Genomic DNA, 14,777 nt, shown 5'->3' on the forward strand with positions numbered 1-14,777 from the left:
TGGGAAGAACTTGATGCATATGAAGCTTACACCAGTTAAAGAACTGACAGCTGTGCCTTCACATTGTTGTGATAATAACACAATGGATACATTAAGTAATCAGCTTAAGATAAAAACATTTATTATGTAACAAATATTTTGATGTAATCAATAGCAACATTTTTAATGTTAAATCCAATTTTGGATTTAAAAAGTCAAATACAAGTAGTCCTCAACTTCCAATCATTTGTTTAGTGGCCTTTTGAAATTACCATAGCACTGAAAAAAAGTGACTTGTGACCATTTTTCACAGTGACTATTGCAGTATCCCTGTAGCCATGTGATCAAAATTCGGAGGCTTGGCAATTGGCACATATTTATGAGCGTTGCAGTATCCTAGGGCTAATTTCTTAAAAATCAGTGTATGTAAACCAAATTTACTTAACAACTATGTTACTAACTTAACAACTGCCATGGCCTGGGGATTGGGGACCCCTACAATAGGAGAAAACTGTAGTCTATGATAGGTTTTCCATTTCTAAAGGTTTTTAAGACATGAACAGGCAGCTATTTCTCACAGATGGTTTGAATGATTGATGTTCCTGCACATTGTATGGGAGTGAATTACCTAGTCCTTTTAACTTTATAAATCTATAATTCTATGATATGTCCATAGAGAATTTCAGGAAGAATCTTGCTTTCTCTGGTGATGTAGCAGACCAAACCTTGAAAACCTAGCTGTATAGCCAAGGAGGAATAATAGGAAGTTATACTCAGGTAATAGTAAGCCTTTCCTTGGAGGAAAAGGAAGTTTTGGCAGTTTTGAGAGGGATAATGATCTGCCTACCATTCAAGAAGTCAGCCCTGAGTCCAAATTGACAACTATTGTCTAATCTCCAATTTTTGAGGAATTGACAAAGACTAACTATATGGCACACCCTGCTATACATCAAAAACATTTCGGAAAGCAGTAGAACACAGTTTTTGACATCTGCAAGTGGGCATCTCACAGTGCCCAGAGGTTACCATTCAAGGACAAATCGTGCATTGCAAAGATCACTTGCAGGAAGGAGATACTTCTAATGTAATCTACTGGATTCCCTGCTTGGTTTGACCTTATGACTAGGTAGGATTGATGGGGAAGAAGCTAACCCCCAGATTACAGAACACAAACAAGCGGTCAGAGGAGGATATCCAAACTCAGATTGGATCCGGCAGCCCTTGAAAAACATTTGGAAGCTGCAGCTAATCCAGAATATATAATACCAGAAGTACATGAGCTGCACAGGTTCCCAGTATGCTTCCAGATGCAACTCAGGTGGTATTAGTAACCTTTAAATCTTTACATTGCATGGAGCCAGATTATTTATAAAGGTTGCCTATCTCTGATTCCGCCTACCTTATTAGTTCTAGCAAGGTGGGCATGTTCTGAGTCCCTTCAGTGAAATAAAATACTAGTAAATAAAAAGTGCTCTTAAGAACTGATTACCAGCAGGTAAGTTTTACCTGAAAAAATAGTTACACAGTGACAACAGAATATTAGATGGAAGTGGCTCTCTATTAACAATCTTGGCAGATTCTTGGTATTTAACTGTTAAATAAATTTGTCTTGATCTATTTTCTCCCATTTTATGAATTGTACAAGCAGGAATAATATCTGTATTGTGACAGATTATATCAGCAATTTGTTTAGTAAACTACAATCTTTGACAATTTGTGTTTCATCTTGGGAGACAAATATTTCCGAGAGAAATCCATTGGGTACTGGGGAGGAGGATAAGGACAAAGTTAAACTCTCTTAATGCATGAAGTATCTGAAACAATTTTGGCCATAAAATATTCTAAACTATGTATGTATAGCAGGTTAATGGATACATTTTAAGGTGTCTATATTCTTGCAGATATCCTCTTTTTTTCATCCAACTCAAAGTGAAATAACAAGCCTTGACAGTGGAAATATAGATGATGTTTTAAGTAAGTATTGTTTAATGCTTATATAGGACATTTATTTATTGCCTTGATTCATATAGTTTCCATCTCACAGTTGTGACTCTTGATGGCATAGAGAGGAAGACACTCAACAACCAAAGATAACAATAACAACAAAAAGCAATCAAATAGCACAGTTAAGGGTAATGAGACTCAGATCACATAATTTTAGTCATGTCAAAGAAACCACAGTGATGGGGTCAGTTATCCTATAGGACTCATGCCTAAGACAGAGTTAGATCTTCAAGGATTAACAAAAAATTGGTAAGATTGGCCAAATAAATCTGCTGGGGTATGTTTCATTATGATAGGCCCACTTCCTTAATACATAATATAGGGGAACCAGAACATAGGCAGCTTGCCAGATCAAGTCAAGACAGAAAAAAATGGAGAAAGATGGTCCCTTTGCAAGAGGGGGCCCTTTGCAATTAAAGACTTTTATCGGAACTTTGAATTACAGCCAAAATGGGAACCAAGGCTGGGTATAACATAGACAAACGGATGTGTTCTCATAATTGCTTACACTGCCACAATCTGGACCACAATCTGGGCAGCCTTAAATACATTGCTGTAATTCAGGTGGTGAGCAAAGCATGGGTGACTTGAGCAATTTGTCATGGTCCAAGAAAACGTGTTGAATTTATGCTCTCCTTGTCAGATCTGTCACCTGCTCTTCCAGCAGAAAACATGAGTCCCAAGAGGACCTGCAAATTGTGCACCAGATCTGCCTGGCGGGATGTTCCTCTGTCCTGAATCAGAGATGTCAACTTTCCTGACCATGGGGAGGTGATACCCACAGCTATTTCATCATTTAGGGTTGACTGACAACTGGTTTCTTTCCGTAAGAGCCTTACGGTCTCCTACGCTAGTATCTGAACAATATCATTTGCCTAACTTAGGATAGAGATGTATAATTGTACATCATCAGCATAGTGATGATACTGAATCCCATGCTGGGTGGATGACTATAAAAGTTAACTAGTAGGGGAGAGATATAATATAATATACCCATACACTAGGAGCTTAGGCTGGGCCTCTGCCCCCAGTCTCCAGTCACTAGCATTGACTGATAGCAATCACAAAGAACCAGTAGGAAACAGTACCCTACTCCCAATCCTCAAGATTGGTCAAGAAAATACTATGATTGATGGTATCAAAAGCTGGTGAGAGATCCAGAAAGAATAGGATGGACTCACTACCAAAATCCCAAACCCTCCACACATCTACAAGTATGACCAATGCTATCTTAATACTATAGCTCAATCTGAAATCTGATTGAAAGACCCTCTAGAATCAAAGGCACTCTGTAGCAAAAAAAAAATTACCATCTTCTTGTCATCCCCTAAAAAGGGAAGGTTGGAATACAAGTTATTCAAAGCCATAGGGTCCAAGAATGTTTTCTTGAGGTGGAGGCAAACCACTACCTCTTTCAAGGCCAACTGAACCACCTTCTCACACATGGAGTCATTTACCATAGCTTGAACCACGTGCCACCTCTCAGGAGGTTTTAATTAACAAGGAGGATAATCGGTCCAGACTACAGGTAATATAGCTCATAACAATACGGACCTTGTCCATTTCTTCAGGATCTACTATCTTAAGATCTTCCAGGTAACCAAGCAAGAGTATATCTCAATCACCTCCATTGGATCTATTCAGCCAGAATCCAACACCCATAGAAGTTGGGTGACTTTATCTGAGAGTACTTACAGTAGTCTTTATAGTCACCCTGCATGGGCTTACCTGTCTCTCCTCCATCCACCTACTCACCCCAAACTAGAAACTGCCACAATCTGTGGACATTCCCCCCTCTAGCCTCCAGGCACTGAGAAGAACACCAACAGCATGACTTGTCAGCCTAGGATAGAGATGTACAGTTGATAATTAACCCCATGCTGATGAATGATCTCACTGAGCAACTTCATATAGATGTTAAACAGGAATGGGGAGAGTGTGAAACCTGGGAAGGGGACTTTTATCCAATTTTGCCCATCAAAACTAACTGGCCCTAGCCCTGGAAGAAGGAGAAGAACTATAATAAAATTCTACCCCTCACTCTAAATAACCCGAGTCAGTCCAAAAGAATAACATGATGGATAATTGAAAGTTGCTGAAAGATTAAAGAGAGTGAGAATGAGTCTACCACCCCATCAGAAGTCATCTGCAAGTCAATGGTGTTTCAGTTCCCATGTGCAAGTGTGAATCGTGATAACAAGAGGTAGCACAGGTACAACTGATTCAAAGGCACAGCCATACCTTCTTTGCAGCAGTAACCAAAATCTTGATCAAAATATGCACCCAGCCCCTATCCATCAGATGCCTTCAACAGATTGGCATAATACATCCTTTTTCCTGTAGTGGTGAGCAGCACTTAAAGCAATCAGAAAGTGATAATCACTGCCGCTTTTCTAAGACAAAAGCTAGATCTAACACTTGACCATTGTGCTGGGTCTTAGATGATCTAGCTTAGATCTATATTTGCTACTGTATGGTGTCCATTTGTATCCAGGATTGAAGCCTGTGAAATTTCATTGCCAACTTGACCACTAAGTCAAAAATCTAGGTTTGGCAGTTGCTACCCCACAGCGAGGCTAATACAGTAACAATAATCTCAATTGATTAATAAAACTCAGCCTTATATATGGGGTCTCACAATCAATTTGCAAGGCAGCATCTCTATAACCCTCAACAGTAGCTTGAATGATAGTACAGTAGAACCTCAGGTCATGACCATAATTTGTTCCATAACTTTGGTGATTTCTTCATCTTCTAATGTTTCGTCTTCAGGAATTTCTGAGCCAGAGGTCATGTATGTGTTCGTGACCAGATTCAAACATTTTGTGAATTTTTTTAGTCGGAACCTGATTTGATCATGGTCAGAAGCATTTGTGACCAGAGATTCTACTGTAGTTACTCCATTGCCCCAACCCTGTTCACTTGGCTAATCTAATGCCACACTTGAAATCAAGATGGGCAAATTTTTCAGAGAGGAAAGCTCCCAATCCTAGTCAATTGTAATAAACTGCTAGCTCATTTGCAAATCACAGATGAGAAGAGTTTTATTACCAGATGAAGTCATTCAGTAGCAATAATTGAAAGCCCAAACCTGCAATGGTCCATTGACTAGATATTGGGCTAGACATTGGGGGGTGGGGGGTGGGGTGGAAAGCAAAACCTGAGAGCTTCCAAAAATTTAATGAAAGATGGACGGCCATATAATTTTTTAATAAATACACCAGTATAAAAAACTGCCTATCCCCATGTGTGATACCCTCATATCCTAGCATGTGTCCATCTGCCAATAATTTCATGTTCCTGTTTGCTCCCTGTTCCACTCCCCCAACCAAACCTTGTAACCTTCCTAAAATTAAATCTATGTTAAATATTGGCTTGAATTCTGTTCCTGAAGTTGATTGTGAATTCATTGAGTTAGATTTTGATTGAATAGCCAGCCATATTTTAAAATACTCTAGGAGAAGCATTTAAGAATGACTACATTTGTTATTCATAAGTGAAATCTTGAGTATATTTGCATAATATTGAAGGAAAAATATTTAAAAGCTAATGATATAAGTATATACATTTATAATGTCATAATGCTAAATGAAAATCAGATTGCATAAGGTTTTAAAATACTACTCTTTTTGGAACTTTATTATTGCTACGAATAGAAGGAAACCTTCCATTGGTAATACAAATTCCAAAGCAAAAACCTTGGCTGTATTGTTATGCTTTAATCACATTAAATTAGTTAATGAATCTTACTGATTTTGGTACGGCTATGATGTATCTAATAATGCTCGGAAAAATAATGCTCTGTAGCACCTTCAAAATACGTATTACAGGATAACCATATGGAGCAGCTTTTTGCAAACTTTTAAAACTGCTGTGTTTTTTCCCCAGTTTACATGTGTGGCACTAAAGTAGCTGTAGTTTTCAAAAGCAGCCATATGAACTTGGAAAAAATCCCTTTCAAAGTGTATGCACAGCCCAAACCCCTAATTTTATCTGACTCTGAAACATCATTAATCTTTGATTACATGTAAGAGCTAGAACAGAAATGAGGATAGGAATCTATATTCTCTGAAAGATATATGAAAAATCGGTTTATTTTTATCCCATGACTTGGTTCAAAAAAGCCTAAATGAACATTAATACCACTTACTATGATAGCTCTCTGCTGTTGGTCATATGCAGCAAAGATCCTAAAACGTTCATAGATTTGGGGTTATTGTAACTTAACTTTGGAGTGTGAAAGTCTATGTTTGAAAATTTGGAAGATTGGTGTGGATGCTCTCACAAAATGGTTGCCATATTGGGTATTGTGCAGTTACAAACATTTTATTTCCCAGACAATCAGGGTAGAATAAAGAAACCTGGACCAAATCACCATAACAAAGAAATTTAAATTCCTCAAAGCTCAAATTTAAAGTTCCAAAACACAAAGGAACTTATTAAAACAGAAGAATTGTGGATTCTGCTCTTGCACAGAAGACAGGATTAATAAAGTTCAGAATCAAGTAAGTTCACTTGAAACTGAAGACAAGGCATGGGCAAGTTACCACATCAAATACATGCCCCTATGAAGGACAGCAAAAATTAATTTTCATAGGCAAAGCTATTTTTTTTCTCTTTCATCCTTTGCTCTCTCAACCTTCCATAAAACAGACACAGAATAAAAGAACTGTAGTTTAAATAACTAGTTTAAATTCAGTTAACCTAATAATTCTGTAATAGAAACAATATTACTTTTTAATGAATTCTGATTTATTTGAGTGTTGCTTGCTGACTTTCTGAAAATGATAATTTCATTATTCATTTTCTGCACTGTTGATTTAATATTTTACGTGTTGACTTTGTGATGTCACAAACATTAATTAATTTTTCTTTTTCCCAGACAATGCAGATGTTGCATTAGTGAATTTTTATGCTGATTGGTAAGTATTTCTATACAATCATATATTTTTATTAATAGCAAAATTGGGATTATTTTCTTCTTTTGAAAAAGCATTTATAAATCTAAGATAAATTTAAAAATTTTCAAATGTAAATTTAGTACTTTTAAAATTAAATATATAATCATACTTTTTCTTGTCAGTATACCTTCTTCAAAGGTATATTGTATTCTAATTATACTTTATCAGGAATGATGTTATGAAACAGAGACTTTTTTTTCCTTCTTATTGTCTAGAGAAATAAACCCCATCATCAAAAATTAGGAAGATATTCAGATTACCTTGATCCATTAATTTGTAAAGAAATATCTTGTGTAATGTACATTTGCTTTCAGTAATTCTCTGTGTTACTACAATGTGAAATCCTCTAATACTTTATTTTTAGAAATTGACTGTTATTTTGTATCTTTCCTTTCAACAGGTGCCGATTTAGTCAAATGCTACACCCTATATTTGAGGAAGCTTCTAATATAATTAAAGAAGATTTTCCAGATAAGAATCAAATTGTATTTGCGAGAGTCGATTGTGATCAATACTGTAAGTAAACTGCTTTAAGAAGTTGTTTATGTTTTAAATATCTAGTTGAAAAAAATAATAATTATTGGAATATGTTATTGGAATAAGCTAAGATCTTGCAGTGAGTTACCGAACAAAGATACATTGCTGATCTAAAAAAGTGATGATGTGCCTATAAATATGAATTTTTAGCAAGCTACATTTTTATCTGTAACAATCTGTCCCTAATTTGGTGTTTCAGGTCTTGCAATGGTGCATCTATCACCACTGTAACTGAGTCAATCTACCTTATTATTTATTATAATTAATTAAAAATTACATTTTTCACTTTTAATGACTTCTTCATTTCTTCAAAGCTTATATTGAACTCTAGTCAAGAATCACATTTCATGTTTTTGTATTTACAATATAAATAGCATCTTGCTTTATGCAACTGCAATGCCTGCAGGAAACCTAAATAGGTCCTTTTTCCTAACTGCATTCAGAATGGTCAGCCTAGATGGTCAGTCTAAAATAGATATCTTATTTTGATGTACAATTGATCAGGCATGCTGCAGATTTTGGTTGACTAAGGCATAGCAAATGATAAGGAATTATTGATGACTTTTACTATGCTTGATGTCTAGTAACAAAATATTTGCCTGCTTTTAGAACCAATATAAAGATGTTTTTTCTGGAGAATGTGGAACCTTAAGGTGATCCTGGAAAGGTCTTAACTCTTTTTTAATTTTTTAATCATATTTCTAAAATTAGAAATAGAGGTGGTATAAGAGGTATGTTAGCTGAAAATTAAGTACACCATATTTTATTAGATCATAATTTAATGAATACAATGATAAATGATATTGTAATAGTGTGGAAAAGTAAGTATTAAAAATGATGTTTTATTTGATAATGAAGGTGATGTCTTAAAAGTGAGTAATTCGTAATAAAGAATAAGTTAAGCAGTCATGTGCTGCTTTCTCCCATTGAATGAAATTCTTCTAATGAAACATTTTATCCCGTGAGTTGTGGAATACTAAAAAATGTGCTTGGAATATAAAGTTACAATGTGATGTTACTGCACTATAACACTGCACCCATTTAATTTTCTACATATCTCTTACCCAGCATTTTTCAAAATAAACCTAAATTGGCCGCACTTGAGTCACATGACCACCTATCCACACCCAATTAACCGGTCTGGCCTCCCTACATGGTCTGAGGGACCGTGAATTGGCCCCCTGTTTAAAAAGTTTCAGGACCCCTGACATAACATCTCAAGTTCTGCTCCACCATGGTGTTCGCACATTTTGCAGCCCCATTGGTACTTGGATGGAATGCTGAGCTAAGCCCTTGCGAGGACCCAATGGACCTAATGAACTCTCTCCAGAACTTAGTGGTGAATTGGACCCGCTGTCAGAAATGATCCTTTTATATTGATCCATATCAATTCTATGTGGTTTTCATTCTTGGTTTGGTGGATTTCTATAGAGATGTAGTAATCTTTTATATATAATGCTCCTCCACCTTTTTTGGAACAGACCTTTTTTACTAGGTCTGTTTCTTTTGAATAGTTTGTATCCTTCCATCAGTACATTCCAGTAATGAGTTTCATCCCACCATGTTTCAGTAATAGCAACTATATCATGTCTTCTTCAAGTTCACCCTGTTTGCTCTCTAAACTTTGAGAGTTTATGTATAGGCATTTGAGTCCCTGATGGGTTTGGAGTATGTTTCTTATATTTCCTATTTTGTAACTGGGTTTTCCATCCTTTCCATCACATTCTTCTTCATTGTCCTTTCTTCTTCCTCTTCCTCTTTCTCTTCCTCTTCTTCTTCTTCTTCCTCTTTACACCCTATCTCTTATCTTACATGATTGGTTATTTAGTTTAGATTGGTTATTTAGTGATTTTAATTGAAATTATATTCTAAAAGTCTTGAAGATGCCCTGCCCCTCAATCAAATAAAATCCAGATATTATTATGAAAGGCTCCAATGTACCTTGATTTGTTCTAACTACACTTCTGCAATTGTTATATAACCTTTTAATTGTTACCAAAGTAGTTTCTTATCAACTCTATTAAACAATTTGTCTTGGTCTACAAATACCTTAAAGAGATTCTTTTTTTAGTCAGTATTCTTTACTATTAGTTATTTAAGCATAACATTTGCTTCTGTGCAGCTTCTGTTTCTTCTAAAGTCTATCTGTTGTTCTTCTAATTGTGGTTCTATAACTGGTCAACCTCATTTCTGTTAACTTGGTATACATTTTCCCTGTATGGATCAAGAGTGAGATGCCTCAGGATTGTGTGCATTCTCATTGTCCTTTGTTGTTCCATAGTGATATTATTTGTTGCCAATCAGTAGGTGCAGCTAGTTGTGTCCATGCTACATTAAAGATTCTATATAGCCATCTGATCTTACTTTCCCCACTGCTTGGATTATTTCTTTTGCTAGCCTATCTATTCCCAGTGGTTTATATTTAGGCGATCCTTTTAGAACTCTTGCTACTGTACTTCTTCAATCAATATTTTTTGTTCTAGTGCTGTTACAGTGGCAGATTTATGTGGTTTCTTCCTCATGTTCTCCTAGGGAGTTGAGGAATTATTTGAAGTTTTCTCTACCTATTACTTCTGATGATTATATTAATAGACTTCTATTCTTATCATTAATTATTTCTGTGCGGTTACAATTCTGTCTTTTCTATATACTTTTGATTACTTAGTAAAATGTTGTGAAGGCTATTCTCTCAGTGTCTGCCAGGATTCTTGTTTTGCTTTCTTGATTGTCCTGTTGGTATCTTAGATTGAAATCTATAGTTTACATAATCTTCTTTCCCTGATTTTATCCAATATTTAATAATATCCAATCACTTTTTTTCAACTTTACTACTTTTTTTTCTCTCTTTATAATCATATGTTTGGTCACATTCCGTCTTTTTCCACTTTTCATTTTTCTGCCTAGTTTTTCTGTGATGTTAAGCAGGGTAGTTCTTTCCATTCATTCTCCATGTATTCCACCTCTGGTGATAGTTGATTAAATGCTGTCTCCACATTTTATTGTAGTAGTTCTACTGCTTCTTCTTTAATTATTTTCTGGTTTTTATTTAGTCTTTTTCTGTAATATTAAATTTGTTCTTTCTTGCTGTAAGCTCTACAATCTTATAATCATTGTTACAAAGTTGGAGATTGCTTTTGCATCAAGTTTTCTGTATATTCTTTTTACTCTTGTTAATATGTAATCAAACTGACTTTTAATAGCAATGTCATTCCTATTATGTCATATGTAACATTTGTAAGTCTCAATGTTCAAAAAGTGTGTTAGTGAAAAAAATATGATATTGGTTGTATAAATCCAATATCTTTTGCCCATTCTTGTTCTTTTCACTGTTCTTAGCAGCATGTGGGCCAATGAACTGCTCATACTTACTTCCATTAGTACCCATTCTATTGTTGAAAACACCCATTAGATACAGTAGATTCTGCTTTCTCTATCTCCTCAATTAGTTCATTGAACAAATCATCCTTTTTTTCTTCTGTGTAATTATCATTACAAGGGGCATACAGCTGTGTATATGTTTCAATTTGCTCTCCTTTTTTAAGTATTATTATTCTGTCCAAATAGTTGTTTATGTCTAATATGCACTTTGCAGACATGCATTTTGCTATGACTGGATGTACCAAGAAGTCTACTCCATTCTTTGCTAATCCCCTCCTGAGCAGATAAATGTATCCTTTATGAACTTTCTTACTACCATGTCCTTTGCGTCTTATGTTGACTAGTCCTATTATCTTGATCCCCCTTCTTTCCATTCTTTCCAAGATTTCTTCTTTTTTATTTCCCAAACTGGTTATATCCAGAGTTCCTGTTTTATACTTTGCTATCCTGTCTCCTGGTCCTTTGACATTGCCACAATCATTACTTATTGGATCAGCCCATTTGTATCTCATTTGGATTTGTGTAACTACATATTATCCATTGCCGGCTTGCTGGCTCTGTCGCTACTTCACTTTATCCAGGCAATTTTCAGGGTGACCTAGGTGTGGATGTTGTTCTAAGTTAGCTCTGATCCCATGTAGTGCATCTACCTTAATCCTAAAATTATAATATACTTTTAGGAGTATTTCCATCTTATTTTGATTCAATTTCCATTCCCTAGTGATCTAGACAAAGATACAGGAAGTCCTCACTTTATGACCAATCACTTAGCAATCATTTAAAGTTATAATGGACTTCTAGAGGTCCTTCCAATGACCCTCCCCGTGATCACATGATTGCATGTTATGTATTTTTCAACCAACTCGCATCCACAACTATTTTCAGGATTCCATTATCAAGTGATTGCAATTTTTGGCACTTTTTGCCAGTTCTGGCATTTATTTCTAGTTCCAGCAAAAACACCCATTAATGGGCACAGCATTTGCTTTTAATGACTGCTGCAAAAACATCATAAAATCAACAGGGTCACATGATGACCCACTTAAGAACCACCATATTATATGACTGTTATTCCATGTTCAATTCAATTAAGGTTGTAAGTTGCAGACTACCTGTAAATACATTTTAGTGCCATCAATACGTTAGTATCAGCTTAAAAGTTTTCTGAAAATCTCTCTTAGTGGTTTCATTTTTTTCTTTATTTATGACCCTATAATCTCTTAGTTCAGGGTAAAGTCAGAACAACTGAATGGAATTGAGCATTTACTGGTCAGATATCCCTTCCTGATTCCTGGGTGGAGTTTGCAGCAGATATTTTCTCTTTGTGCCCTGAGAGAGAAGCATCTGCTGCTACCTAGGATTAAACTTTCAGTCTTCCGAATGACCAACTGGGAGGTGAGCAACTTCATCACTAGGCCACAATGCTACTCCATCTTAATGATTTCATATATGTTAAAATAGACAAAATGGAGACAGAATGTAAACTTGAGGGATTCCCAGATACCATCCTTAATTTAATCAGACAGCAGTCTTTGAGTGACACAGTCAACATTCTCTGATATAAATGGAACAAAGCAATTCTCAGATTGTCAAGCGATCACAAATGTACCATGATTAACGGTACTGAAGATTACTGAAATTATTCTCTCCTCTCTCTCTCTCCCTCTCCCTCTCCCTCCCTCCCTCCCTCCCTCCCCCCCTTCCTCCCTCTCTCTTTTGAGGATTTTGCAACATCTGTTTTTGGTGTCATAAGCATTTTTAACAAATGGCTGAATCCATAGGATAAAAATAATAATAATAATAATCAAATTTTTCTCCAGGATGCCCCCGGGCCTTCATGTCCTAATTCAGCTACCTCCTTTGGGATAATTCCCTCTACTACTGCTAATCTTCCAAGGTTTCATCTACCGTATATACTCGAGTATAAGCCGAGTTTTTCAGCCCATTTTTGTGCTGAAAAATCCCCTCGGCTTATACTCGAGTCAGATTCACCTCTGAAAAAAAATGGTGTGGAGTCGCTGCTGCCGGCGCGGCCCAATCCCGCCGCCTCGGGAAGGGAAAGGCAAAGCGCTTTTTGCCTTTCCCTTCCCGGCCGGGCTGTTGGGAGTCGCTGCCGGGCGCGACCTCAGTCCCGCCGCCTCGGGAAGGGAAAGGCAAAGAGCTTTTTGCCTTTCCCTTCCCGGCACGGGCTGTTGGGAGTCGCTGCCGCCGGGCGGCCCCAGTCCCGCGTCGCCTCGGGAAGGGAAAGGCCACGGCTTGGAAGGCCGCCGCTGGAGCGAAGCCGCTGCTACGGGAACAGTTTACTGCCATCGCCCTCAAAAGGGGGCAACCGGACAGGGAATCCGAGGGCAGCGCTCGTTGCGTGCCGGAGGCGACAAGCCCGCTCGGTGGACGTGTTTGCCCAGAGACCCCGGACGAAGCAGCGGCAAAGCTCCGCTGACATCCGCGGGCAGACAGGCGAACGCGGGACCTTCTCCTCCAAGGCGCCCGGCGCCTTTCTACCCACCCCGGCCCGTCTCTTACAAGCGGCGGCGACTGCGGGCGGGGTCGCCCCTGCGGGACACCGGTGGGCGCGGAAAGAGGGCAGGCGGGAGAAGCTCCTCTCCCTGCCCCCATCCCGGGGGTCTTCCCCTTCTCCCGGTACAGGGAGCTCCGCGGTGCTGGGCGGGCACCAAAGACGGGCTCGGGGCTTGGTCGGAACCGTCCGGCACGCCCGATCCGATGCTAACACAGCGGCTGCGCACAGCTTCGCTCCAGCGGCGGCCTTCCAAGCCGTGGCCTTTCCCTTCCCGAGGCTACAGCGGGACTGGGCCGCTCGGCGGCAGCGACTCCTAACAGCCCCATCCGGGAAGGGAAAGGCAAAAAGCGCTTTCCTTTCCCCTTCCCGAGGCGGCGGGACTGAGGTCGCGCCGGCGGCAGCGACTCCCAACAGCCCCATCCGGGAAGGGAAAGGCAAAAGCGCTTTGCCTTTCCCCTTCCCGAGGTGGCGGGACTGGGGCGCGCCGGCGGCAGCGACTCCCAACAGCCCCATCTGGGAAGGGAAAGGCAAAAAGCTTGCCTTTCCCTTCCCGAGGCGGCGGGACTGAGGTCGCGCCGGCCGCAGCGACTCCCAACAGCCCCATCCGGGAAGGGAAAGGCAAAAAGCGCTTCCTTTCCCTTCCCGAGGCGGCGGGACTGGGGTCGCGCCGGCCGCAGCGACTCCCAACAGCCCCATCCGGGAAGGGAAAGGCAAAAGCTTTGCCTTTCCCTTCCCGAGGCGGCGGGACTGGGGCCGCGCCGCCGCAGCGACTCCCAACAGCCCCATCCGGGAAGGGAAAGGCAAAAAGCGCTTTGCCTTTCCCTTCCCGGGCGGCAGGACTGGGGTGGCAGCGACTCCCAACAGCCCCATCCAGGAAGGGAAAGCAAAAGGCGCTTGCCTTTCCCTTCCCGAGGCGGCGGGACTGGGGCGGCAGCGACTCCCAACAGCCCCATCCGGGAAGGGAAAGGCAAAAAGCGCTTTGCCTTTCCCTTCCCGAGCGGCAGGACTGGGGCGGCAGCGACTCCCAACAGCCCCATCCGGAAAGGGAAAGCAAAGGCGCTTTGCCTTTCCCTTCCCGGAGGCGGCAGGACTGGGGCGGCAGCGACTCCCAACAGCCCCATCCGGGAAGGGAAAGCAAAGGCGCTTTGCCTTTCCCTTCCCGAGGCGGCGGGACTGGGGCGGCAGCGACTCCCAACAGCCCCATCCGGGAAGGGAAAGCAAAAGCGCTTTGCCTTTCCCTTCCGAGGCGGCGGACTGGGTCCGCGCCGGCAGCGACTCCCAACAGCCCCATCCGGGAAGGGAAAGGCAAAAGCACTTTGCCTTTCCCTTCCCGAGGCGGCGGGACTGGGTCCGCGCCGGCGGCAGCGACTCCCAACAGCCTCATCCGGAAGGGAAAGGCA

General features: G+C 40.0%; 1 protein-coding gene across 1 annotated transcript in view; it reads left to right on the forward strand.

Moving 5' to 3' along the window:
* The window catches only part of ERP44 (endoplasmic reticulum protein 44), a 66,524-nt gene that overhangs the window by 13,485 nt on the left and 38,262 nt on the right, over nt 1-14,777 (forward strand). Inside the window, exons 2-4 of the mRNA XM_026678338.2 lie at nt 1,881-1,953; nt 6,866-6,905; nt 7,345-7,460. Of these exons, the coding sequence (XP_026534123.1) occupies nt 1,881-1,953; nt 6,866-6,905; nt 7,345-7,460 (229 nt within the window). The remainder of the gene's footprint in view (nt 1-1,880; nt 1,954-6,865; nt 6,906-7,344; nt 7,461-14,777) is intronic.

This window comes from Notechis scutatus, chromosome Z (assembly GCF_049901735.1).
Source record: "Notechis scutatus isolate UNSWTSFEM ecotype Mainland chromosome Z, rNotScu1.2, whole genome shotgun sequence".
Lineage (NCBI taxonomy): Eukaryota > Metazoa > Chordata > Lepidosauria > Squamata > Elapidae > Notechis > Notechis scutatus.